General features: G+C 38.1%; 4 protein-coding genes across 4 annotated transcripts; all 4 read right to left on the bottom strand.

The window, feature by feature from the left end:
• Positions 1–5,604: 5,604 nt before the first annotated feature.
• On the bottom strand, positions 5,605–7,265 carry LOC133709280 (early nodulin-75-like). Its single transcript, XM_062134959.1, has one exon. It carries the CDS (start codon positions 7,237–7,239, stop codon positions 5,842–5,844), a length of 1,398 nt encoding a protein of 465 aa, XP_061990943.1. The 5' UTR covers positions 7,240–7,265; the 3' UTR covers positions 5,605–5,841.
• Positions 7,266–14,401: 7,136 nt separating this feature from the next.
• On the bottom strand, positions 14,402–15,772 carry LOC133708489 (early nodule-specific protein 2-like). Its single transcript, XM_062133956.1, has one exon. It carries the CDS (start codon positions 15,754–15,756, stop codon positions 14,629–14,631), a length of 1,128 nt encoding a protein of 375 aa, XP_061989940.1. The 5' UTR covers positions 15,757–15,772; the 3' UTR covers positions 14,402–14,628.
• Positions 15,773–20,244: 4,472 nt separating this feature from the next.
• LOC133708488 (early nodulin-75-like) lies at positions 20,245–22,035 on the bottom strand. The gene has a single exon (XM_062133955.1). It carries the CDS (start codon positions 22,015–22,017, stop codon positions 20,476–20,478), a length of 1,542 nt encoding a protein of 513 aa, XP_061989939.1. The 5' UTR covers positions 22,018–22,035; the 3' UTR covers positions 20,245–20,475.
• Positions 22,036–23,842: 1,807 nt separating this feature from the next.
• On the bottom strand, positions 23,843–25,743 carry LOC133710764 (early nodule-specific protein 2-like). Its single transcript, XM_062136898.1, has one exon. The coding sequence runs from the start codon at positions 25,706–25,708 to the stop codon at positions 24,080–24,082; it is 1,629 nt and encodes a 542-aa protein (XP_061992882.1). The 5' UTR covers positions 25,709–25,743; the 3' UTR covers positions 23,843–24,079.
• Positions 25,744–26,434: the final 691 nt, after the last annotated feature.

The following is a 26,434-nucleotide window of genomic DNA, read 5'->3' as shown; positions in this document are numbered from 1 at the left end:
TACACATTTTCCTACTCCGGCTAGGAGAAACCAAGCCAAGCAAGGAAGAAGGAGCGACCACCTGACCAAATGAACTTCAAATGAGCTGAAACCTTCCAGATCCATTCTAGACATCCTAAGAAACATTTCTTATGAAGAGTGCAAGAGCCAAAAAGAAGTGGAAGGCCTTCAAACAGTCAGCCCAATTTTCTGCAGAAGCAAAACTGGAAAACTGGACCTGTAAGGAGTCCAGCAGAAATTCCGGCCCAAACACATGGAGATAAATTCTGAAAATTTTACAGAATGATCTACACTTATGATGGATCATTTCATATGAAGAAGTCACGGGCAAAATCTGAAGTCTTGGTGGAGAATTAATTGAAGGAAAAATGAGTAGAAAGTGACTCAAACCTAACAAATTCCATTAGTGTTTAAATATTCAAACCTAACAAATTCCATTAGTGTTTAAATATTCAAACCTAATAAATTCCATTAATGTTTAAATGCTCAAACCTAACATATCATCATTTGTTTAAATCCAAATAGTTTTGCTTGGTAGCCTATAAATAGAGGCTACAACAAAGAAGAAAGGACATTCCTTCATCCATTCCATTTTCTTTGTCTCTCCATTTCCTTTCCATTTTCCTTTCCATCCTCTAGTTTCAAGTTTAGTCATCTCCACGAGTTCAAGCAAGGCCAAAGAAGAAGAAGAGAAGCCGTGAGCACTTCCATCCATAGCCATCCTTGAAGCTTGCTTTCGAGTTTCAAGAATCCACAACGTGAATCATCCATCTCATCTTCATCCACGGTGTAATCCTATTCTCCTTTGTAACCTTTGCTTTGAATTTCGTTGGTTATGAACTAGTTGACATATATGTTTGAACAAAGTATTATTTCTGGAATTTTTATGATTAATTGAGAATTTTCAGATTCATATATTGTGATTCGAGAGTTGCTTATGTGGGTTTGTTTAATTAAATTTGCGTTATAGATAACTTTTGTATTTTAATCTTATGTGGTTGCAAACACTTAGGGTTTCGATATGAATGGTGCTAGGTTTAAGAACATGAAATCGACTTTTCGTTTTGTGTAAACTTGAATCAAAGTAGTAAAGGTTTTGTACAAAGATCGAATTTAATTAAAGAGAATTGCAATTAGGTGGACTTTTCCATACTAAGTTGTACACTTGAGTTGATAGCCTTTCTCTATGTGTAATGCGTTAAACATGACATGATTGACTAGCTTTCTAGGGTTTGATTGCATGTTTGATAGGATTAATCTAGGTGCTTTCGCTTAGGTTAATTAGCATTGAAAAGTAAAAAATGGGAATTCATTTGCTTTCGAATGTTTCACATGATCAACTCCTTTCTCATGACTTAGATGAACAATATTAGGGTTTGAATCAATTTTAATCATAAGTTTCGGTTTTGATCTTTGTTCCTTCATTCCATTCGTATTTTTATGTTTTTGCATTTTAATTGTTTTTGTTAACTTAGTTTCATTTTCGAAAAAACCAAAAACAAAATCCCCCCTTTTCGTGTAAAATGTTTATATTTTGTGAATACATTTGTGAATATTATACTTTGTTTTAATTTTAATTGTTTAATTGTTTGACAATGACAGGTGTACCCTCAATCCCCGGAATAGAACGATCCCTATTTGCTTATACTACTAACGATCTTTTCAGGGTTAAATTATGCGCTTGCTTTGAGCGTATCAATTACTGTACTACACAACATATACAAGGTAAGTTATTACAACAATATATTCCCTTGTAGTCTATTCCTAAATAGGGAACTAACACTAACACTCACCGCAATTGAAGCAGCGTCCTTAACCTCTGGAGAATTCAACGGCACCAACAAACAATGCCCCAATTTTAGCAGTGCCTGCTGCAAAAGCTCCCACGGTAACGGAATCCTCGTCCCCTTTGACTCTTCCACATGACTCACACCATTGCTGCTACCAATTTCTTCAACCACATCACTCTCAGTCTCAATTTCACTCTCATTACCACTCCCATTCCCATTGTTGGCCTCCAAAAAACCAGCAATCTCTGGCTCATGTGGTTATCACCGGATTCGAATTACCATTGACAAGAGCAATCCTGGCCGGCCCAAGAAGCTAGGAACCTGGAAAAATCAATCTTGGACTAACTGGGCATATGCGAAATGTGCTTGTAGTAAGAATCCAGCAGAACTCCGACAATCCATGCCCGTTTGGTTGACTTCACAGCAGCCTGAGGCTCAAGCGGCAGCGACACAACCCCAACGGATTGGACATTACTGGAATTATAGTTCAGATTAGTCGTCTTCTAGCTCCAAGGACAACTAGGAGAGATTGAAAATTTTAGGGTTTGGGAATTCTGATTTGGGGGTTTTGGGGCTTCTTCGATTAGATTTCTGTAAATTCAAACACAAGAGAAACTAAGGATGGAGAGAATTGCAGCGGAAAAGTGATAGCGAAGCGATGGTCAGGTCGCCATGGTTCTGATACGCTAGAATTTCAACAATGGACCAAGAAGGAAGAAGGAAGAAGAAAGGTAGATAGAGAAGACTCGTCCTCAGTTTGAAAAAAAAAAATTAATTAACCATATTCTCTTTTGATTTTACGATAATAGAGGTCAATAGTAGTAATTAAGGTTGTAATTTTGATAATGCTTCGATATTCCAAGCCTAAGTCATAAAATTGTTGACATAACGAATTATTGTAAAAATTTGTAGTCAAGTTGTAATTAGTGTTAATATTTCACTATAACAAGTTTGAGAACTGTTTTACCAATAAAACAACGAATTGTGGTCAAAAGTGGTAATTTAGTTGTAATAAGTGTTAATACTTCACTGTTACATATTTTCATAACCACTTTTTACCAATAAAACAACGAATGTGTTGCTATAATGGTAAAACTTCATATATTTAAGTAAATTTGCGGTGAGTCCTTTAAGGTGTAATAAGATTGTCTATTTTGTAACTACTGTCCTTTAAGAGTTATTTACTTATTTGACAATGTTTTTTTCTAGATTTTACGGCAATTGAGGTCCAAAGTAGTAACCAAGGTTGTATTTGTGATAATTCTTCAATATTACAAGTCTGAGAACCATTTGACCAATGAGACAACGAATTGTTGTAGAAGTAGTAATCAAGCTCTTATTTGTGGTAATTTTTTATATTACAAGTCTGAGAACCATTTTACTAATGTGACAACGAATTACTGTCAAAGTGGTAAAACTTTATGTATATATTGTAAATGAGGAGCGAGTCCTCAATTGTGTATTAGAGTTCTCTATTTTGTAACTAATACTTTTCTTGTGTAAATCTCATCATCCATGAGATAATTACTGGTCTGACAATGCATTTTACTATAAATTACAAAAATTGAGGTATAAAGTGATAATTATGGTTGTTTTTATGATAATCACTTGAAATATGATTCCATTTACAAAAAAAAAAAAAACGATCACTTTACCAATGCTACAACAAATGTTTTGTTTATATGGTAAATAATCATATTAGACCTAAAACTTTTCAAGTCCTTATTCTTGTAATCTAGTTGTTCTTTTTGTAACGAGAGTCCTTTGTTTTGTAAATTATATCATTGATGAGACATTTTACAACAAACGACCACATTTGACGTATTTAGTGATAATTATAGTTGTAATCAAAGTAATTACTATATTTATGATCTTCATTACAAGTTTTTGAACGATTTACGTATAAAACAATAAATGGGTACCTAGTATGGTAATTTTATTTTTTTTAAGTACATATGTCAAATTATAAGTGGGTAACCTGTTGACCTATACAACAGGTTTCACCAACTAATTTAATTTAATATATATTTATTAAAAAGTTGATGTATGACAAACATCAACACACCTTAGACATCCCCCAAAGATGATAACTTGTTCAGTTGTTCTTCGTCAAATTCAAATTCCAATGAAGAGAGAAGAAGAACAAGAAGTTATGAGGAGAGTCTGAGAGAGAAGAGGAGGTTGAAGACTGATTCGAGCGAGTCGAGGAGAGAGCCGAGAGTTTGCCGGTTGCGGACGAGATTTCCGGTCGCAATATGAGGCATTCCTAGAACAGTCGAGAGTTTAGACGCGTACGTGCCGTTGTCGAGGAAACCCACTGTCCTTTCCCCGAGCTGAGACGCCGCCTTGGTTCAATTTCGGAATTTCGCCACGATGAGGACGACGAGCGGAAGCTCTGGACTCTAGTACTCCCGCCTGCTCTTAATCTCAGCACGTGGTTCAGAACCGCCATGTGAGGAGGAGGAGGAGGAGGAAGAATGGGGTGCCAGTAAAATTAATTTTACTTGAGCTTGATTTTTTATTTTACTCAAATTTTCACTCTGTCTGCCAAACGTCAGTACGTGCTATGCACGCGCTGTTAGTCCCCCAGTTGGATACCTACCCAAGGTGGTCAGCAGACATTCTCGTTGGTCTTCAGCCCCTCAGGCTTTTTGTGTTTTTAAGGATGATCCGGAACAAATGTTGTCATGAGTGATGTCACTGTGTATTGTTCCATTTGTTGTATTTACAAATGGTCGATGGCATCCCAATAGGGTCCTATGATTAGTTGAAAAGTTTGAACATTCAAGTGTTCATACCTGATGAATCGAGTGTTCACAACTCACATGCACGTCTTACTCACTGGTTGAATTTGTTCCTTTAGCTGCTAGAATGAAGACAAAGGAATAGAGAAACAAACGATTTAACTTTTGTCACAAGCTACCACTAATATTTGATATTAAATTGGATATGTGTTCTTTTAATTCATAGGAACATAGAGTAATTTGATATTCCCCCATAGATATCATTAAGTTTTGCACGTTTGTAATTTTCCCACTTGGGATGATGACTTGCATTACTAATTGTAAGTTAATTATTAAGTCGATCAATGCATGTGGCGATGGTCACGTTAGCTCTAGAAAACTAGTGGAAGCAAATTCAAAAAGAGATCGATTTAGTATAATAATTTAGATGTGTACCTAAAAATCTGTGTGTCATCCCCTCTCTTTCCGCATTGAGGGCGACGCTTGTGTCTTAATTGTCTACAAGGAACTAAGCTTGTTTAACTATTTAATTGGTTGATTCTAACTCTCCGGGTATATGTATCATGTTCCTCCGATATACTCTTTTCCAAGAATTAACATGCATGTGTGTGGAGCTGAGCATTCTAGCTTGAAAGGGCTCCAAATCTCAATTTTAAGAAGAAAAAAAAAATGCATATATGGGTAAGGTGTTCACTTTTTCTTTTTTCTTTTCACTAGGTTTTTTAATAAACAAAGCCAAATAGTACAAATATATACATGAAGAAATTATGTACGAGTCGTATATTTGTTTTTGTTTTTGTTGGACATGGTGTATGAATCATGTGACTGTCTTAGCAAAGTTTCTGTTTAGTTGCATTTTAAGAATCCCTATCCCATGGCGTCGTTTTGTATCCCTTTCATTTCTTTTCAAATATATTTGTCTTCCAACCACTCATATTTCTCTCATGCACGTACAAATATGCACTTATATGTAATTAATCCTTAATCTTTTGTCTTTTCTTGATTCTACTTCTAACATACCCTAATACTGGGTTGACCATAAAAGTCCAAAACATGTCAAAAAAAGAACGTTTAATAAAGATAAGCTAATTCATAATATTCAATGTGAGTACACTGGATGCTTTACATAACAAGAACATTATTATACGTACTCGATCTCTAGTAGGCTAGCTAGGTACAACATGCAGGAAATGAAGCATAGTCTGCTGTACGTAACTGATCCGTAGAACAGTGACAAAATAAGGCAGAGATATAGCAGCTCTTATTTTCACATAAATATCATGACACTAGAAAACTAATGATGCGTATCAGTAGGGAGATGGAGGTTTGTGAGGTGGTTTTTGAGGGGCAGTTGGAGGCTTCTTTGCAACAGTACTAGGAGGCTTTAATTTCCGGGGTGGCTTGTGTGGTGAATCTTTGGCATCCTTCTCTGCATTGTCTCCAAGGTGACGATCATGATGTGGTGGCTTCTCTCCTTTACCCTTTGGTGGCTTGTGTTCTGGGAATGGCTTATGTTCTTCATTTTTGTTAAGTGGGGTTGGTGGCTTGTGTTTTGGGGGTGGCTTCTTTCCTTCAGGAGACTTACCATCTAACTCAGTGGAAGAGGACTCTAGCAAACGGCGTCCGGTGTTTTGTTCATGAGGTGGTTTGTGGTTTGGTGGTGGCTTCTCACCCTTGTGAGGTTCATTACCCGGATGTCCTGGTTTGTGCTCTGGTGGGGGCTTCTCTCCCTTATGAGGCTCATTGTGTTGTTGTGGTGGCTTCTCTCCCTTGGAAGGTTTTCCATCAGTCTCTAACAAGCGGTGTTCATGAGGTGGCTTGTGCTTTTGTGGCGGCTTCTCTCCCTTATGAGGTCCATTGTGCTCTTGTGGTGGCTTCTCTCCCTTGGATGGTTTGCCATCCAACTCTAACAATTGGTGTTCATGTGGTGGCTTGTGTTTTGGTGGTGTTTTCTCTCCCTTACGAGGCTCTTTGTGCTCTTGAGGTGGCTTCTCTCCCTTGGAAGGTTTTCCATCCAACTCTAATAACTGGTGTTCATGAGGTGGTTTGTGCTTTGGTGGTGACTTCTCTCCCTTGTGAGGCTCATTGTGCTCTTGTGGTGGCTTCTCTCCCTTGGAAGGTTTGCCATCCACCTCCAACAATTGGTGTTCATGTGGGGGCTTGTGCTTTGGTGGTGATTTTTCTCCCTTTCGAGGCTCATTGTGCTCTTGTCGAGGCTTCTCTCCCTTCGAAGGTTTGCCGTCCAACTCTAACAATTGGTGTTCATGAGGTGGCTTGTGCTTTGGTGGTGGCTTTTCTCCCTTGTGATGCTCATTGTGCTCTTGCGGCGGCTTCTCTCCCTTGGACGGTTTGTCGTCAGTTTCTAACAAACGGTGCTCATGAGGTGGCTTGTGCTCCGGTGGTGGCTTCTCTCCCTTACCCTTTGGAGGTTGATCACGAGGGGTTGATGGCTTGTGCTCAGGGAGTGGCTCTTGCTTGCTTAATGTCGTTGGAGGCTTATGTTTGGGGGGTTGTGGTGACTTCTGAAGATGAGAGACTTCCACCATGGGAGGCTTGTGGATGGGTGGTTTGTGGTGGTCTGAAGGATGGGTAGGAGGCTTGTGAATCGGTGGTTTGCGGTGATCATCGTGCTGATCAGCAAGAGAGGGAGTGGTAGTGAAAACCACCACTCCAAGAAGAAACAGAAGGAAATAGTTGGAAGGCATTGGGTATGTTTTGGGATGGCTTTGAAACAAGCGAGGGAGTGGCGATTTATAGTGATGGGTAACTCTCACAAATGTTGTCACGAGTGATGTCATTGTGTATATCGTTACAATTTGCGAATGGCAATGGGTCCTATATATGTGTTGATTGAGTTGAAAAGTATGACAATTTTGGTGTTCATACAACGTGGAACCTAAATGAAGTTTGCACGATGGGTGTGTTCACAACTCACATGCTTAATCTGTGGCATATACTCTCACTCTTCTCATAAATAATAGAACCGTTCTCTTTATTTGATCCCATTTATGTAGCCTAGCTATACAGGCCACCACCACCTTTCCCACTTAGGTGACCAAAAACATGAATTAAAGTGATTAAATTGATATACAAGACGTACGTAAATAATAGCAGTTTATTAATTAAGGCAATTATGCAGGACGACTCTTTAGTCAGGTAGTCGGACACTCGGACCAATCGTTTTATTTATTTTGTAAGAAGTAATAGTAACTTATGCTTCTAATAAATGCAATTAGTACTAACTACGAGACATTATCGGCCCATTGTTCTTGATTAACTGAAGAAATTCAACAATAAGATTTCATTATACAATACGATAAAATTCAATAAGTTTTTCTGAAATCTATTGTCCTACCTCTAAAGGTTTGACCTAGAAACACCGATACCTTTAACTAAAGATTTGGTGAGTGTCGATTATGCACGGTGCATGTGGCCGGTGGGGTGTGTGAAAGAATATGAGGATTTGTACTTGAGTCATGTGGTTGTGTTTTAGATTCTTTGAAGTTTTTGACATATTCCGTGACCATTTGCAATTTTGCATGACTTCCATATAATATCTGATTTTGCGTTTCACTATTTGCATGCACTTAATTCGTTAATCTTGCATAGTTTTGCCGAATTTTCGGTGGTTTATTGCTTCTACTTTACTTTTGATCCTTTACCAAATTGTGGAGAAAGCTATGAAGTCGACTGACACCAGATCCTAGACACGTGGGAAAAGATAGTGAATTCCCTGCCGACATCTGTTCACTCTCCTTGAACTTCAATATACAAGGAATAAATTAGAGATTGTTGTAAAGACTTGTATACATTTGATCCTTTGAATGTATTTTGGTTTTCTTTTTCTTTTCTTCCTTTAAAAAAATAAAATTTCATTCATTAAACTATAAGTGCAAAATGATTCCAATTGGAGAAGATGAATTACTCATGCCTATAATAGAACTAGGGGTTATGATCATTATGATCCAATGAGACTCAATCTCTAACCACCATAATCACCTTTAAGACGACTACTGATAGAAATCCAAACCCGAAAGTTATGACATGAGCTGCTTCGGATTTTACCTTGAAAATCGAGGTAGCCATGTGGGGTCCACTTTAGAAATAATCCTACAAAAAATTCTGCAGAATTACCCCTAAAAATTGATAACCCAAACCTGCCAATCAAACCTAACACTTCTAATAATCAAGTCCAACCTCAATCTTCCTGAGCATACCTGCTCCCCATAATGACAATCAATCTTTAACTAAAGAGTAAAACCCACCACTAGGGTCAAAGCTTTTCTCCATCGGACAAAATGATACTCAACTTTCAAAAGTGATCAAAATGATACCTAAATTTTTAAAACTTTTCTCCATCGGACAAAATGATACTCAACTTTCAAAAGTGATCAAAATGATATCTAAATTTTTAAAAGTGATCAAAATGATACCTAAATTTTTAAAAGCAAATCAACTTGAAACCCAACTTTCAAAAGTGATCAAAATGATACCTAAAGTTTTAAAAACAAATCAATTTGATACCTTAGTTTATTTTTTTAGGGCTAAATACTGGTTACTACTCTGTGGTTTAGGCCCAAAATCAATTCAGTCCCTAGACTTCTAATTTCATCAAAAACACCCCTGTACTTTCAATTTTGATCTAATATGTCCAATTCATTAATATTCTGTTATGGGTTCAAGTTATAGTTGGATTATTTGTTGAAAAACTATTTATTTGATAGATTTCTAATAGTGGGACTCACTCCAAAATTGACTATGCAGGCCACCTCAACACCACATCATAAAACATAGGCCATATATGAGCCACGTCAATAAGTTAAATGACTCAATTGTCGGAATACTAACAAATTTGACCTATTAGATCAAAATTGAAAGGGCATGGGTGTTCTTGATGAAATTAGAAGTTTAGGGACTGAATTGATTTTGGACTCAAACTACGTAGTAGTCAGTATTTAGCCTTTTTTTTTTAATTTCTTTGTTAAATCAAATGCAAAATCAAGCACAAAAATTGAAGTGATTTGTGGTCAGAGGGCCATCAATCATTTATAACCCAATCTTCTTCTTCTATAGAATTAAAAAAAAAATCTTCCATTCAATTTCAATTCTACCATCGATCGTAGAAACAAATAAAGTTTGGATGTTTCCCAACTCCTAAAGAAACAAAGAAAAATGGGAAGAGAGAGAGAGGCAGAGATAGAAGAAGAAGAAGAGAATTAACAAAGTAAAATAAAAAATAATTGAAAAATAGTTTTTTGTGTAAAATATTATTATAACCCCATTAAATACTGCACCACACGTGATCAATTTTAACAAAAAGTTACAAAAAATTAAACCGAGGTATTAAATTGATTTGTTTTTAAAACTTTAGGTATCGTTTTGATCACTTTTGAAAGATGGGTATCAAGCTGATTTGTTTTTAAAAATTTAGGTATCATTTTGATCACTTTTAAAAATTTAAGTATCATTTTGATCACTTTTGAAAGTTGGGTATCATTTTGTGCGGTAGAGAAAAGTTTTGACCCTAGTGGTGGGTTTTACTCTTAACTAAAATTACATTGGATCACAACCCCTTAAATCTCAATCATAAACATACATATCACAACAACATACAATCTTAATATACATATCTCAATTCATCAATCATAACGGTCACCCATTCATCCATTTTCTCCTGGTGTCACAACAACAACATCAGCCACTAGTCCATCCCCCTCTCATGGTGCCTCAATAACAATATCAGCTACTAGTCCATCCTCTTTCTCCTGGTGCGACAAACTGAGATCAGTAGTCCATCCCCTCTTTTCTAGTGTCTCAAACAACATCTTACATCCAACTGAAACAATTATTATCATCACAATATAAAATAACTCAATCAATAAACATAACATCCATAATTCAACAATAAACTGATCCTTTATAAATCATAATAAAAATTCAATCCAAATAATTCATCTCAAATCACACTCCAGCTCAACTCCAAGATAATCATCAAAAATCATAAGTTGCAACTAAAACACAAATCCAAAATATTTATCTAAATCCAAAACCATAACAAATTATCATACTAAATTCAAATTCAGCAAAACCCGAAACTCTTATTTAATGATTCATTGAAAATCCCAAAAATTATGAACTCACATGGGAATCATCTCAAACTTTGACAATTTTGTTAATTCAATATTTATAATGAGCTAATGAAAAATCACGACAATCCAATGGTCGGATTATCATAAATTCGATCATACCCAAACTCTTGAAACTCTGGAAATTCCTACCGCTTCCAAAGTTCTACGTATGCCAACCAAATTATATCTATATATTCATATCACTGAGCTTTCCAAAACCAGCAGCCAAAAACAGAAGGCCATAGGAGACGGCACGCACCTCCATTGCAACCATAATTCAGGAGGGGCCGATATCTATATCAAAATCTTTACAACAACAAGACCATCAATATCTCTAGTTGTTTCGGTGAATTAATTTTTTGAGTACGTATCACCTACATCTCACCTTAATTATGTGGCCGTTATGGCAAAACATATGATATAATTCTCAATTATGTTAGGCTTTGTGCTATATCAACTGTCATATAAGGTGAGATGCATGTAATACCCAATAAAAGTCGTTCATCTAGGACTACTCATTTTTCTAAGGCATAATGGCCAAAATACCCCCTAAACTTGGCAATAATTATCAATTTACACCCCCAACTTTTAAATTGTAATTGTGTACATTAACACCCTGAACGTGGGAAAAACTGCCGATTTGCACCCCCTCAGTCAAATTCAATGTTTTCCATCCAAATATGAGGGGTAATATGGTCAATTTATACTTATTTCTTTGAATAATCAAAATAGATAAAATGTGCATAAGTGAGAGGTTGTGAGTTCGACTCACGAAAAACTAGTTGTAGCATTTGAGTTGTTTATCTGAAATATAAAAAAGGGGAAATATCATCAATAGTCACTGAGTTATGACTTATTCGACACTTAACTCACTGTATTTTCAAAAATATCACTTAACTCACTCAGTTTTACATCCGTCTTTCACTTAACTCACTGCCGTTAATTCTACCGTTAGAAGCCGTTAAAATTGAGGGTATATTTGTCAAAACACTTAAAAATCATTTTTAACTTAAAAAAACTACATTTATTAGACTTTTTTTCAATTTTTTTAAATTTCTGAAATTTCTAATAAAAAATGATTTTTTTAACTTAAATATAATTTGAAAAAAATTGTCTTTTTTTTTTTTTTAAAAAAAAAAGTTAGAAATGCATTTTTTTAGTGTTTAGATAAATATACCCTCAATTTACATTTATTAGACTTTTTTTCAATTTTTTAAATTTATGAGATTTCTAATAACAAATGATTTTTTTAACTTAAGCCCCATATAAGGGAAAATGATCATTTACCCGATTTTAGGCTAAAAATTGCCCACTTGCTCCACCAACTGTTTTTTAACCCCATTTACCCAAAACACTCTAAGGGATTATTTCCCCTTTACCCAATTAATTCTTTTTTCTTTTTTTTTTGAGACTTTTTTGCCCTCTCCTTCTTTCTCACTTAGAGAGAGAAGTCACCTTCCACCTTGCTGTGCTCCGGTGACCAGTGGCCGGCGCGGTCTCCGGCGACCGAACTCTGGCGAACGGTAACCGGATTCCGGCGACCGATGACCGGATTCCGGAAACCGGTAACCGAAATCCGGCGACTGATGACCGGAATCCGGCTATTATTGCCCCCCAGTAATCATATTATTGCCTTCCGAAAATCATATTATTGCCGTCCAGTGAATTGTATAAACTCCCAAAACCAAAATGAATACACTACAGGCACAATTGATCAATTTATAATCATATTACTGCCCCCCAGTAATCATATTATTGCCCCCCAATACAAAGTCCAATGTCTCTACTGCCTCCCAATAGACCACTAAAAATGCACCATTTTGTAGGATTCACAGATAATTTGACTTTAATACACAGAAAACAACAGGTAACTTATCAAAACACCACACTATAGTGATCCCTGTCCATCGTATCAAAGTCTACTGGGGGCCAATAATGTGTCTACTGCCGAAAAAAATTTAAAAAAAAAAACTCAGGATGCCGGAAAAAAAAAAGTCCGGGCACCCAGAAAATGCTCTGGGCACCCACTTCTTCTTCTCCTCCCATCATTGACTTCGACGGTTGCGGATCTCCCTTCTCCGACTTCAATGGGTGAGGCCCGAGACCCATTGCAGAAGCAGTGAAGGGAATTGCCATGGACAAAACAGATTGAAGATGGGTGAGGCCCGATACCCATAGCAGAAACAGTGAACGGAATTGCGAAGAGCAGCATAAGCAAAGCAATGGTCTACACCAACCTGTTATCGGCCTTGCCGTCGACGCTCTGCATCTAGACTTAGTTAAACTCTGATAGTTCCGACTGGAGCTTCAGGGTGATTCCGGAGTTCGACGCGGCACCGGAGGTGAAAAGAGAGCTTCAGGCAAGATCTGGAGTTCGAGGCCGCCCCGCCGGTGGAGAGAGAGAGCTTCAGGCGTGATTCGGAGTTCGACGCCGCACCGCCACACCGGAGAGAGAGCTTCAGGCATGATCTGGAGTTCGACGCCGCACCGGAGAGAGAAAGCGCTAATCCTAATTTCGACGCCGCACCGGAGGTGCGGATGTGGGGAGAGAGAGAGAGAGAGAGAGAGAGAGAGAGAGAGAGAGAGAGAGAGAGAGAGAGATCGGTGAGGGGGGAGGAGAGAGATTAAAATGAGGGTAATTATGTCAGTAGAAGTTAGATTGGGTAAATGGGGTCAAAAAACCCTTAGTGGAGCAAGTGGGCAATTTTTTAGTTAAAATTGGGTAAGTGGTCACGGCCCCTAAATATAATTTGAAAAAAAAAAATTGTCTTTTTTTTAAAAAAGAAGAAGTTAGAAATGCATTTTTTTAGTGTTTAGACAAATATACCCTCAATTTTAATAGCTTTTAACGGCAAAATTAACGACAGTGAGTTAAGTGAAAGACGGATATAAAACTGAGTGAGTTAAGTGATATTGTTGAAAATACAGTGAGTTAAGTGTCGAATAAGTCATAACTCAGTGACCATTGGTGATGTTTTCCCTATAAAAAAATGCAAAGCAATTCTTTAGAGAGAGATTCAAGACCTTCCATCTACACTTTTTTTTTTTTTTTACAATTCCATCTACTTATTTACTCATTCATTCATGTCTTCTTCTTTTTTTTTTTGTAAAATTATACCTACACTTAAATCAAGTGGAGAAATAAAATAATTAGCACATTCGATTCAGTGTGAAATTTTATTTCTCTACTTAATTTTTCTTATTGAAATAATAAAATGTATGAATAATTTTGCAAAAAAAAAAAAAAAACATGAATGAATGAGTAAATAAGTAGAAGAAACTGTACAAAAGAAATAAATAAATACGGAGATGGAAGGCTAGGGCATGAATCTCCTTCTAAAGAATAGTTTTTTATTTATTTATTATTCAAAGAAATAAATATAAAATTACAATAAAAAATATAAAATGACCATATTAGCCCTCATGTTTGGATATAAAACGCTGAATTTGACTGAGGGTGTAAATTGGCAGTTTTCGCCAAGTTTAGGAGATTAATTCCTTGCAATTGTAAGTTGAGGGTGTAAATTGACAATTATTGTCAAATTTAAGAGGTATTTTGGCAATAATGACCCCCGAAAGCACTATGCAGAGGATTTCCAACCCTTTGGAATAGAAAAACGTACAGTGATCTATATTAATAGTGAGTCTTGGTTTATTTGATTAATTTCTTAGTAATCTTCTCAACACGTACTCATACCTATGTTTTTCTGTTTAGATTTTTTTCTTTCTTTCTGAAAAAGCAAATAGAAGCTCATTCATAGTATTCAAAGTGGGTACACTGCATGCATGCTTTACATAAGAAGAGCATAGTACGTACTCCATCTCTAGTAGGCTAGCTAGTACAACATGAAGTCGAGCAGAGTCTGCTATTACTGATCATAGAACTGACACAAGAAAGTAGAGACATAGAAGCTCTTATTTTTACATATATATCATGGAACTAGCCAACTAACGACGAACTGATGATCAATAGGGAGATGGAGGTTTGTGAGGTGGCTTGTGAGGGGCAGTTGGAGGCTTCTTTGCAACAGTACTTGGAGGCTTTAATTTCCGAGGTGGCTTGTGTGGTGGGTCTCTGGCATCCTTCTCTGCATTCTCTCCAAGGTGACGGTCGTGATATGGTGGCTTCTCTCCCTTACCCTTTGGTGGCTTCTGTTCCGGGAATGGCTTGTGATCATCATTTTTGTCAAGTGGGGTTGGCGGCTTGTGTTTTGGGGGTGGCTTCTTTCCTTTAGGAGACTTACCATCCAACTCAGTTGAGGAAGACTCTAGCAAATGGCGTCCAGTGTTTTGTTCATGAGGTGGTTTGTGGTTTGGTGGTGGCTTCTCACCCTTATGAAGTTCATTACCTGGATGTCCTGGTTTGTGCTCTGGTGGTGGCTTATCTCCCTTACGAGGCTCATTGTGCTCTTGCGATGGCTTCTCTCCCTTGGAAGGTTTTCCATCCAACTCTAACAACTGGTGTTCATGAGGTGGCTTATGCTTTGGCGGTGGCTTAACTTCCTTGTGAGGCTCACTGCGTTCTTGTGGTGGCTTCTCTCCCTTAGGTGGCTTACCATCCAACTCTGAGGAAGAAGACTCTAACAAACGACGTCCGACGTTTTGTTCATGGGGGGGTTTGTGCTCGTGACCCTTGTGATGAGGTTGCTCGCCTGGGTTTCCTTTGTGCTCCGGTGGTGGCTTTTCTCCCTTACGAGGCTCATTGTGCTCTCGTGGTGACTTGTCTACCATAGAAGATTTTCCATCGGTCTCCAATAAGCGGTGATCATGAGGTGACTTGTGCTCCGGTGGTGGCTTCTCTCCCTTACCCTTTGGAGGTTGATCACGTGGGGTTGATGGCTTGTGCTCCGGGAGTGGCTCTTGCTTAGTTAATGTTGTTGGAGGCTTGTGTTTGGGGGGTTGTGGTGACTTCTGAAGGTGAGAGACTTCCACCATGGGAGGTTTGTGGATGGGCGGTTTGTGGTTGTCTGAGGGATGGGTAGGAGGCTTTTGAATCGGTGGCTTGTGGTGATCATCGCGGTGATCAGCAAGAGAAGGAGTGATAGTGAAAACCGTCACTCCAAGAAGAAACAGAAGCAAGTAACTGGAAGGCATTATGTTTGTTTTGGGACGGTTTGGAAAACTAAAACGAGTGAGTGGCATTTTATAGTGATGGGTAACCCTTACAAATGGTGTCACGAGTGATGTCATTGGGTATATAGTTACAATTTACAAATGGCAATGGTTCCTCATGTCAAGTTGAAAAGTCTGACAATTGTGGTGTTCATACAACGTTGGAATTGCACGATGGGAGCGTTCACAACTCACATGCATAATCAGTAGCATATGGTACACCCACTCGTTATATTCCTTCTAATAGATAATATATAGAAGGATTTTATTTCTCTTTGTTAGTAAATAAAAGGTCTTGATATTACTCTAGCTTTACTTTACTGGTCCCTAAATCAAATGTGTAGAAAATAGCAGAGTAAAGTCGATCTACATAAGCTTCATTCTAATTGATAAGATATTACTGAATGTTAGTGCCGACATCTTCACTCAAATTGATCTTCATGCAAGCATTTAGACTCGTCTTGTTTCTGCACTATATATGTTTGGCACTAGCTTCTCTACTGCCCATAATATGAGGACGCGCGTATAATTCATTGCCACTTTGCCAGCTTTTGAGCTAAACAAAAGCTGCAGAAGCTAATTAAACAAGCACACATTTTTCAACAATAAACTGAAAAGTACATGTATTGGTTGAAAAAAATGTACGAGTTACAGTGAACATAAGATAAGAAGATAAGCACCGAAATTATAGAAAAGCGGAGCTAATATATAAAAAGCAGTTTGATTTCCGGTCCAACGCAATCAATATATATATATATAATATCTTAGTTTTCTTAATTAATGGTTTCGTCTAGTATCCAGGGCCGGCCCTGAGGGCTGCTGCCTGAGGCCTCCAACGGGCCTCGCCAAGTTTTTTTTTTTAAATTTTTTTTACATATATTCATTGTATAATTATATATTCTTCTTTTGCATATACACTATAGTATGGCCACGCTACTGCAGTGGCAACATAGATTTGCTGTTGCTTGCAGCACCAAGGTTCGAAGCACGGTGGCCTCTTTTTTTGTCTGTTTTTTTTTTAAGAAAGTTTAATTGCACTTTTTTGTCTTTTTCTTTTTCTTAATTAGTTTCTTTGCAATTAAACTTTTTTTGTTCCTTCTTTTTCCAGCTTCTATGGAAAGAATATTTTGAAATTGAATTTGTTTTTCATTGGTTTCTTTTGTAAAGAATATATTATATTCTGTTCTTTTTTATTTTTTCAACTTCTAAGAGAAAAATTATTTAGGAATTGAACACCTTTTTTTTTTTTTGTATTACTATTAATGTAGGGGTTTAATTTATATATATAAAAAAATTTGTTCGATTATATGGTTTTTTTATGTGAGGCCACATTTTAATTATTTGCCTCAGGTCTTCAAAATGTCAGGACCGGCCCTGCTAGTATCGTAGTTTCAACATGTTTGAAACTTATCATGATACTTGGGCATGCTGTTTATATCACAAGTTGTTGTTATTGAGATGAACTTCATTTGAATGTTTTTATCTGGACACTCACATTTCACTCTTATCACTTGCTGCTTTGCAATGGATGCATTAGGAAACATGCAGATATGCTACATGGTTGTGTGCCTAATATTAATTGCATCTTGGGATACTATGGTCCAATTTGGAATAGCTTAGCTTAAATCACAAGTAGCTTTAACTTAGCTTATAAAAGCTGCTTTTTATTAACTTCTACAAATAGCAACTTAAATGTGTAACTTTTGAAATAAACAACTTTATTAAATTTCATCAAGTACCTTTTGCTACTTAACTTATTAGTTAAGCAGGTTTTTGCACTTTAAAAGATATGCCAAATTGGATCTATGCAGAGTTGGGAAGACCAATTTGCTGTTAGAGTTGGGTTTGGTTCTACTTGTTCTCCATCAAGTGCTTTTACAACGACATAATTACTACTCCCAATTGGTCTACCTGTTTGGCTATAAAGAGTTACTCTTTTATTACTTTTATTTAATTTTCAATTTAGATTTGGACAAGAAATGGAAGATATTTTGTTGGTTCTGTTGAGAATGTGTATAAATATAACCTCCCACATTGGAAAAATATAACTTTGCTTATGAGTTTATAAGGGTTTGGGCCACTCCATTTATTGTCAATTGGTTTTGGATGCGAACCCCAGATTACTTTATCATGGTATCAGAGCAGGTTACCCACCTGTTTGGTTTCAGCGATGGCCACACGTGCTCACCGCCACCCAATATAACTTGTCCACGTGTATGGCTTGAGAAATCGCCACACGTGCGGGGGCGTTTTGAGAATGTGTATAAATATAACCTCCCACATTGGAAAAATATAACTACCTCCCACATTGGAAAAATATAACTTTACTTATGGGTTTATAAGAGTTTGAGTCACTCTATTTATTGCCAATTGGTTTTGGATGCGAACCCCAGATAACCTGATAAGGTTCTCCTATTCTCTTTTCTTTTTCCCTTCTTGTTGAATTTGAGCATTGTACTAAACTACTTGAGCCTTTTGTTGATATTCTCAGTTGAGTTGGGTGGAGGTTCAAATTTCAAAATGAATTACATTCTTGCAACCTTTTCATTCACATTTTCCCAAAATAACTGCCGTGCTGATTGCATGTAGACTAAGAATATTAGGATCTTCTGAAATCTTAATAGTACTTTCCCGAAGATGATGTTGTAAACCCCATGTATGTCGGGAATATTCTTACTGCCTTACTATGTGGTATTATGTATTATAGATTGATAACTGCAGTTAGAGTGGTATACTTTTCTGAAAATTATGCGGTCACTAAAATGGGGATATTAAATAAATAAAAAAGAAAATTAGAGTGGTATTCTTAACCCCATGTGCAAGTTATTAATTTTTTTTTTTCAGAAAAGAAAAAAGGAAAAAGTTGGTTATTGCAGAGAAAAGAAAATGGGAGAGAGAAAAGTGGGTTGTGGATATTTTTTTTCAAATTTTTTTAATAAAAATACATTTTGTAAATGTCTTAATTATCCTTATGATTTAATTAATTCTCAAAGTTTATTAATCTTCTAAGGTTAATTATGTCAAAATTTTAGATTTTAGCTAACAAAACCTCTTCTCTTAATAATAGTATAGATAAGACAGTGATTAGAATTGGAGAATGAGAGGTCATCGGTGTGGCTTGTCCGGCGGAGCCTCCTCGTCAACAATGGGCTTCTTGCCTAACTTGTTAGCAAGTGTTGCCAGAAGGCCTTCGGGATTTTAGGTCTCTAATTTTATTGGATTTCGAGGGTGTAAGCGTTAGTGCTTGGCTTTCCTTTTTTCTCAAGCGGCGGACCAGAAGGCAACATATGATTAGCAACCGACATGGGGTAGGTGGCCAGGGACCAAATTGTGGTGGCTGTAAGCCATGGATCCAATAGTAATGACATTTTCTCCATGAGCATGATTTATTCATGGAGACTTAAAAATCAGAATGGTCGATTTGACATGATCTTATTAAGAAGTGGATCTCATGAGCAATCCTTAAAAAATAAAAAATAAAAAAATAATATAAAAAAAAATTGGTGGCAAGTCTCACCATAATGAAATTATGCTGTGATTTGTCAAAATCTATGCAAATCCATTACCGTCACTGAAATTATGTGAAGAATGAAACTGCATTCTTACAACAGAATGATCGAAATTAAGAAAGTAATGAAAGAGACAAAAACAGATTAATTTGGAGCCAAGATTAAGACATCCCGTTTACCCTATACAACTATATATGGGGAAAAGAAAATGCCAACATTCACTTAGGGGAATTATTAGGTGGTCCCGGAGTACCACGTGGCACTGCCATGTGGTGGTCCCAACTAATAATATCACTCGGATGTGGTGGAGACCATGCAGGAGGTGAAAAAAGAAAAAGAAAATTCATTTAAGAGACCAATCAGAAATCACTACGAGTCACATGAGCCAATAATATCATCCCGGACCACCACGTGTACTATAGTCCGGAACCATGTAATAATTTCTCATTGACTTATTTGCAATGTAAATGAATAACCTTACTGACCTTAGTTGGACTGCTAGTAAATGGCATATTCAACTGTGAGTAGGGAAACTTATCTGAAGTCCATCTGACTTTGTATGTGCATTGTGAAATTGAAAGGTTCCTAGGAACAGAAAACATCTCCTCCATCGATCAACAATGAACCTTTGCACCCCTCAACAAAGTCCAACTTAAACGCGCCAACACTTTCCCTTTTGTACGTCATGTTGTTGTTGTTTTTCCTCTCCAATATTTTGGGAAATTTTTGCAGCTTTTGCTTATCTTATATTCGCTTTCTATAATTGCACTATACAGCGACTGCACGAAGGATTCCAATTAAAAACATATACAATGTAATTGTTTTTTTTTTTATGTTAATTTCGTGATTATCCTACCACCAATCACATACTACTCTCCCATGCAGCTGACTGTATATGTACAAGCCGGTTCATGCTTTAACCTTCTTTTTTTGTTGTTGTTTTTAATAACTTAATCTAACATTGGAAAAGCAAATATAAGCTAATTCATGATATTTAAAGTGAGTACACTGGATGCTTTACATAAGAACAGCATAGTACGTACTCAATCTCTAGTAGGCTAAGCTAGTACGACATGGAATCAAACAGAGTCTGCTATAACTCCGCAGAACAGTGAAACAAGAAAGTAGGGATATAGCAGCTCTTATTTTACATATATCTCATGAAAGTAGCAAACTAATGATGAACTGATGATCAGTAGGGAGATGGAGGTTTGTGAGGGGAAGTTGGAGGCTTCTTTGCAACAGTACTTGGAGGCTTTAATTTCCGAGGTGGCTTGTGTGGTGGGTCTCTGGCATCCTTCTCTGCATTCTCTCCAAGCTGACGGTCGTGATGTGGTGGCTTCTCTCCCTTACCCTTTGGTGGCTTGTGTTCCGGAAATGGCTTGTGATCATCATTTTTGTCAAGTGGGGTTGGCGGCTTGTGTTTTGGGGGTGGCTTCTTTCCTTTAGGAGACTTACCATCTAACTCAGTGGAAGAAGACTCTAGCAAACGGCGTCCGGTGTTTTGTTCATGAGGTGGTTTGTGCTCTGGTGGTGGCTTCTCACCCTTGTGAGGTTCATTACCTGGATGTCCTGGTTTGTGCTCTGGTGGTGGCTTCTCTCCCTTATGAGGCTCATTGTGATGTTGTGGAGGCTTTTCTCCCTTGGAAGGTTTTCCATCGGTCTCTAACAAACGGTGTTCATGAGATGGCTTGTGCTTTTTTGGTGGCTTCTCTCCCTTATGTTCATTATGTTCTTGTGGTGGCTTCTCTCCCTTGGAAGGTTTGCTATCCAACTCAAACAATTGGTGTTCATGTGGTGGCTTGTGCTTTGGTGGTGGTTTCTCTCCCTTATGAGCCTCATTGTGGTCTTGCGGTGGCTTCTCTCCCTTGGAAGGTTTTCCATCCAACTCCAACAACTGGTGTTCATGAGGTGGCTTATGCTTTGGTGGTGGTTTCTCTCCCTTGTGAGGTCCATTGTGCTCTTGTGGTGGCTTCTCTCCCTTGGAAGGTTTTCCATCCAACTCCAACAACTGGTGTTCATGTGGTGGCTTATGCTTTGGTGGTGGTTTCTCTCCCTTGTGAGGTCCATTGTGCTCTTGTGGTGGCTTCTCTCCCTTGGAAGGTTTTCCATCCAACTCCAACAACTGGTGTTCATGTGGTGGCTTATGCTTTGGTGGTGGCTTCTCTCCCTTGTGAGGTTCGTCATGCTCTCGTGGTGGCTTCTCTCCCTTGGAAGGTTTTCCATCCAACTCTAACAATTGGTGTTCATGGGGAGGTTTGTGCTCATGATGCTTGTGAGGTTGCTCGCCTGGCTTTCCTTTGTGCTCCGGCGGTGGCTTTTCTCCCTTATGAGGCTCATTGTGCTCTCCTGGCGATTTCTCTCCCTTAGAAGGTTTTCCATCGATCTCCAACAAGCGGTGCTCATGAGGTGGCTTGTGCTCCGGTGGTGGCTTTTCTCCCTTACCCTTTGGAGGTTGATCTCGTGGGGTTGATGGCTTGTGCTCGGGGAGTGGCTCTTGCTTACTTAATGTGGTTGGAGGCATGTGTTTGGTTTGTTGTGGTGACTTCTGAAGGTGAGAGACTTCCACCATGGGAGGCTTGTGGATGGGTGGTTTGTGGTGGTCGGATGGATGAGTAGGAGGCTTATGAAAGGGTGGTTTGTGGTGATCATCGCGGTGATCAGCAATAGAGTGTGTGGTAGTGAAAACCAACACTCCAAGAAGAAACAGAAGCAAATATTTTGAAGCAGGCATATTGTGTATGTTTTGGGATGGTTTGGAAAACTAGGAGTGAGTGGCGTTTTATAGTGAAGAGGTAACCCTCACAAGTGGCGTCACGAGTGATGTCATTGTGTAATACCGTTACAATTTACAAATGGCAATGGGTCCTCATGTCGAGTTGAAAAGTTTGACAATTCCGGTGTTCATACAACGTAGGGAGCGTTCACAACTCACATGCATAATCAGTGGCATATAAACACACACTAAAGAAGACTCATATTCCAATCTATAATAGAAGCACTCTCTTTTTTCTTCTTATTAATTGACACTGGGTAGTTTAGCTTTTACTAATTTTCCCACTAGAGGGACCAAAAACATTTATAAAACTGATTAATTAAGTTGAAGACGTACGTAAATGAAAGTGGTTTATTAATTAAGTCGATCATGCATGTGGATCAGTGGATGTCTAGAATGAATGATGGTGTTCAAGTAAAATACCTGGGAGGAATTTCAGGAAGAGAGATTTCATTATATAATATCAAGGTTTGGCCAAAAAACACACTCGTACGTCGGTACATATGGTGAGAGATCAGTGCGCGTGAAAGCATGTATATAATTCATACAACAACTTCGGATCACTAAACTTTTGGTTTTTTTCTTTTTTCATTCTACTTTATTGTCAATTTATAATTAATAGATGCCCAATACCATTTGGTCTAGTAGCATAGTCTTTTCTTTGTAAGTGGAAGGTTGTGAGTTTGACTCATAATTGACTAGTTGTAGCATTTGAGAGTTAAACTAAGAACTTTCTCTAATATAAAAGAGAATGATGGCACTAAACCAAATAATTCAAGTCTGCTCCAGAGATTTTTTAGGTCTGAGGTGAAAAAAAATAAAATATGGCCTCACATGATGATATGAACGTGTTTTTTTTTCTTTTTTGTTGATAATATAAAAAAAAATGGCAGTATAAGCCTCTATAAATTTTTATTTTTAACGGGTGGTGTAACTAAAAGAGCCAAAAAAAAAAAAAAACAAGAAGAAGAAAATCTTCGTTAATAATTCTCATTAAAAATTTTAACATTAACTTAATACAATTATGCTGGTAAGCAGAGAAGAAATGGAAGCTAAACACCATTTTGTTTTTCGTACGACCATATATAAAAGGTGTGACGATCAATGCAGACATGCCTCCTATAAAAAGAAAAAAAAAAGACTTGACTAAAACTATTAGTGTTGAATCGGTAACCAAAAATGTGAACCGATCACTGAAGTCTTGGCACTAAATAAAGGTCAAGTCCCGCCAATTCTTTGATTAACAGTGACTAAAACTAAAATGTAAATGTGAGCATGGGTGCTTGGAGAACAAAGCTTGCACTGTTGGTCCAAATTCGAAAATGAAGTCCATTTCCCCACATAACTGCCTTGCTGCATCTCGACCTGGGAATGGGCAAACCCTATATCCATTGGGATTACTCTCACTGACTTCACCTTTTCTATTTATCTAATAGTTTTTTAGTTTCATCTCCATTCTTATCCATTATATCTATTCTATGATCTGAGTGAGATTTAAACCTGTAATTTTTAAAATGTGTTTAGCTCTTAGACTACATTTAGTAATATTCATTACAATTAAACATTATAATAAAAGTAAAACTTGAACTCAAGTGATATATGCAATATACATTTCAATTTATATATCTCTTACCTCCTGCCAACCTTGTCACGTACTCACATCCCATGCAGGCATGCAGCCCATGAGTATTTAGTTTTAACAGCAACAATCGATCTCAATTAGCTAGAAAACCCATTCATGATAAACTATAGCAAACATGATTAGTACAATGGATGAGGTACATGAGAAGAGCAATAGAGCATAATACTCTATCTCTTTTATTCTAATGAACTACTACGTACACAAGCACTAAATATTCCAAGCACAACAAGAAATCAAGCAGAAGAGCGTAGTACTAGCTAATGCTTTTAACTGAATCGTACAACAGCGACACGATCGAGAAGGTAAGGATATCAACTCTTATTTCTACAGATATATGGTAACCATAGCAAGCTAGCTAGGGCGTGGCGCACTGATCGATTAGTCAGAAGATGGAGGTTTATGAGGTGGCTTGTGAGGGGAAGTTGGAGGCTTCTTTGCAAGAGTACTTGGAGGCTGTTTTAATTTCCGATGTGACGTCTGCGGTGGGTTTTTTGCATCCTCTTCCACATTTTCTCGAAGGTGACGATCATGCTGAGGTGGCTTCTCTCCTTTACCCTTTGGTGGCTTGTCTGGGAATTGCTTATGATCTACATCATTATTATCAAGTGTGGTTGGTGGCTTGTGCTTTGGGGGTGGCTTCTTTCCTTTGGGAGGTTTACCAACCAACTCCAAGGAAGAAGACTCCAACAAACGACGTCCTACGTTTTGTTCATGGGGAGGCTTGTGCTCTGGTGGTGGCTTCTCATGACCCTTGTGAGGTTGATCCCCTGGATTTTCCGGTTTATGCTCTGGTGGTGGCTTTTCTCCCTGACGAGGTTCATTGTGCTCTCTTGGTGGATCCTCTCCCTTAGTAGGTTTTCCATCACTCTCTAACAAGCGGTGTTCATGAGGTGGTTTGTGCTCTGGTGGTGGCTTTTCTCCCTTACGAGGCTCATTGTGCTCTCTCGGTGGATCCTCTCCCTTGGTAGGTTTGCCATCACTCTCTAACAAGCGGTGTTCATGAGGTGGTTTGTGCTCTGGTGGTGGCTTTTCTCCCTTACGAGGCTCATTGTGCTCTCTCGGTGGATTCTCTCCCTTGGTAGGTTTGCCATCACTCTCTAACAAGCGGTGTTCATGAGGTGGTTTGTGCTCTGGTGGTGGCTTCTCTCCTTTACGAGGTTCATTGTGCTCCTTTGGAGACTTCTCTCCTTTGGAAGGTTTGTCATCAGTCTCTAACAAGCGATGTTCATGAGGTGGTTTGTGCTCTGGTGGTGGCTTCTCTCCCTTATGAGGCTCGTTATGCTCTTGTGGTGGTTTCTCTCCCTTAAAAGTTCTTTCATCTGACTCCAACAAACGGTGTTCATGGGGTGGCTTGTGCTCTGGTGGTGGCTTCTCTCCTTTACGAGGTTCATTGTGCTCCTTTGGAGACTTCTCTCCTTTGGAAGGTTTGTCATCAGTCTCTAACAAGCGATGTTCATGAGGTGGTTTGTGCTCTGGTGGTGGCTTCTCTCCCTTATGAGGCTCGTTATGCTCTTGTGGTGGTTTCTCTCCCTTAAAAGTTCTTTCATCTGACTCCAACAAACGGTGTTCATGGGGTGGCTTGTGCTCTGGTGGTGGCTTCTCTCCTTTACGAGGTTCATTGTGCTCCTTTGGAGACTTCTCTCCTTTGGAAGGTTTGTCATCAGTCTCTAACAAGCGATGTTCATGAGGTGGTTTGTGCTCTGGTGGTGGCTTCTCTCCCTTATGAGGCTCGTTATGCTCTTGTGGTGGTTTCTCTCCCTTAAAAGTTCTTTCATCTGACTCCAACAAACGGTGTTCGTGGGGTGGCTTTTTCTCGGGTGCTGGCTTCTCCCCCTTACCCTTAGGGGGTTGGTCATGTGAGGTTGGTGGCTTTTGGAGGTGAGAGATTTCTACAACGGGAGGCTTGTGAACGGGTGGTTTGTGATGATCATGGTGATCAGCAAGAGTGGAAGCGGTAGTGAAAGCCACCACTCCAATAAGAAATACAAGCAAGTAATTGGAAGACATGTTTGAGCTCTTTATGTTTTGGGATGGTTAAACTAGTAGTAGCGAGTGGCTCTTTATAGTGATTCATGGGGAAACATTGGCGTCATGCGACATGTCATTGTGCATTTGGAGATTTTGTACAATCGAGTGCTTCGGCGCTGTTTCATATTCTTTAATTTATTTTTTGTGTTTAGCAATATACAAATGATCAATCGAGTTGAAAAGGTTGACAACTGAATTGTTCATATCCAGCTACATGTACACTGTTAGTAACCTGGGATACTCACTGATTATATGTAACCGCTCTTGTGGCAGGGGAAATCATAGGAAACAATTTAATTATGGGTGAAGCTATTGTTACTCTACTAACTACTTTGTTCATCCTACATTCTCTTTTCACCCTATATATATTTTTTTAATTTCAAGTTTACTTTGTTCATCCATTTGCAATATCCAAAATACCATTTTTTCAATGTAGGATTTTACTCAAATTCATTTTCTATTTGTCTTTTTTTCTTGTCTCTCTCAATTCCAATGTAAACTCTACCAAACAAATCAAAAACTTGTAACTTTTAGTTCTACGATCATATATGAAGAAACATGAAAACAAAAACACGATTACTTCATGTGATCAAGCTCCAAATAGGTGTTTTCAGGCTCCATTAGCTTTAATATGATATATTTTTTAGGCATAAAAGTCGTTAACACAACATGAGAACGATTGAAGATGATGATTGCTAAAAATAA

The sequence above is a fragment of the Rosa rugosa genome, chromosome 5, assembly GCF_958449725.1.
Source record: "Rosa rugosa chromosome 5, drRosRugo1.1, whole genome shotgun sequence".
NCBI classification, from domain to species: Eukaryota; Viridiplantae; Streptophyta; class Magnoliopsida; order Rosales; family Rosaceae; genus Rosa; species Rosa rugosa.
Note: the sequence above shows the minus strand (reverse complement) of the source record. Positions and strands in the feature narration are given on the sequence as shown.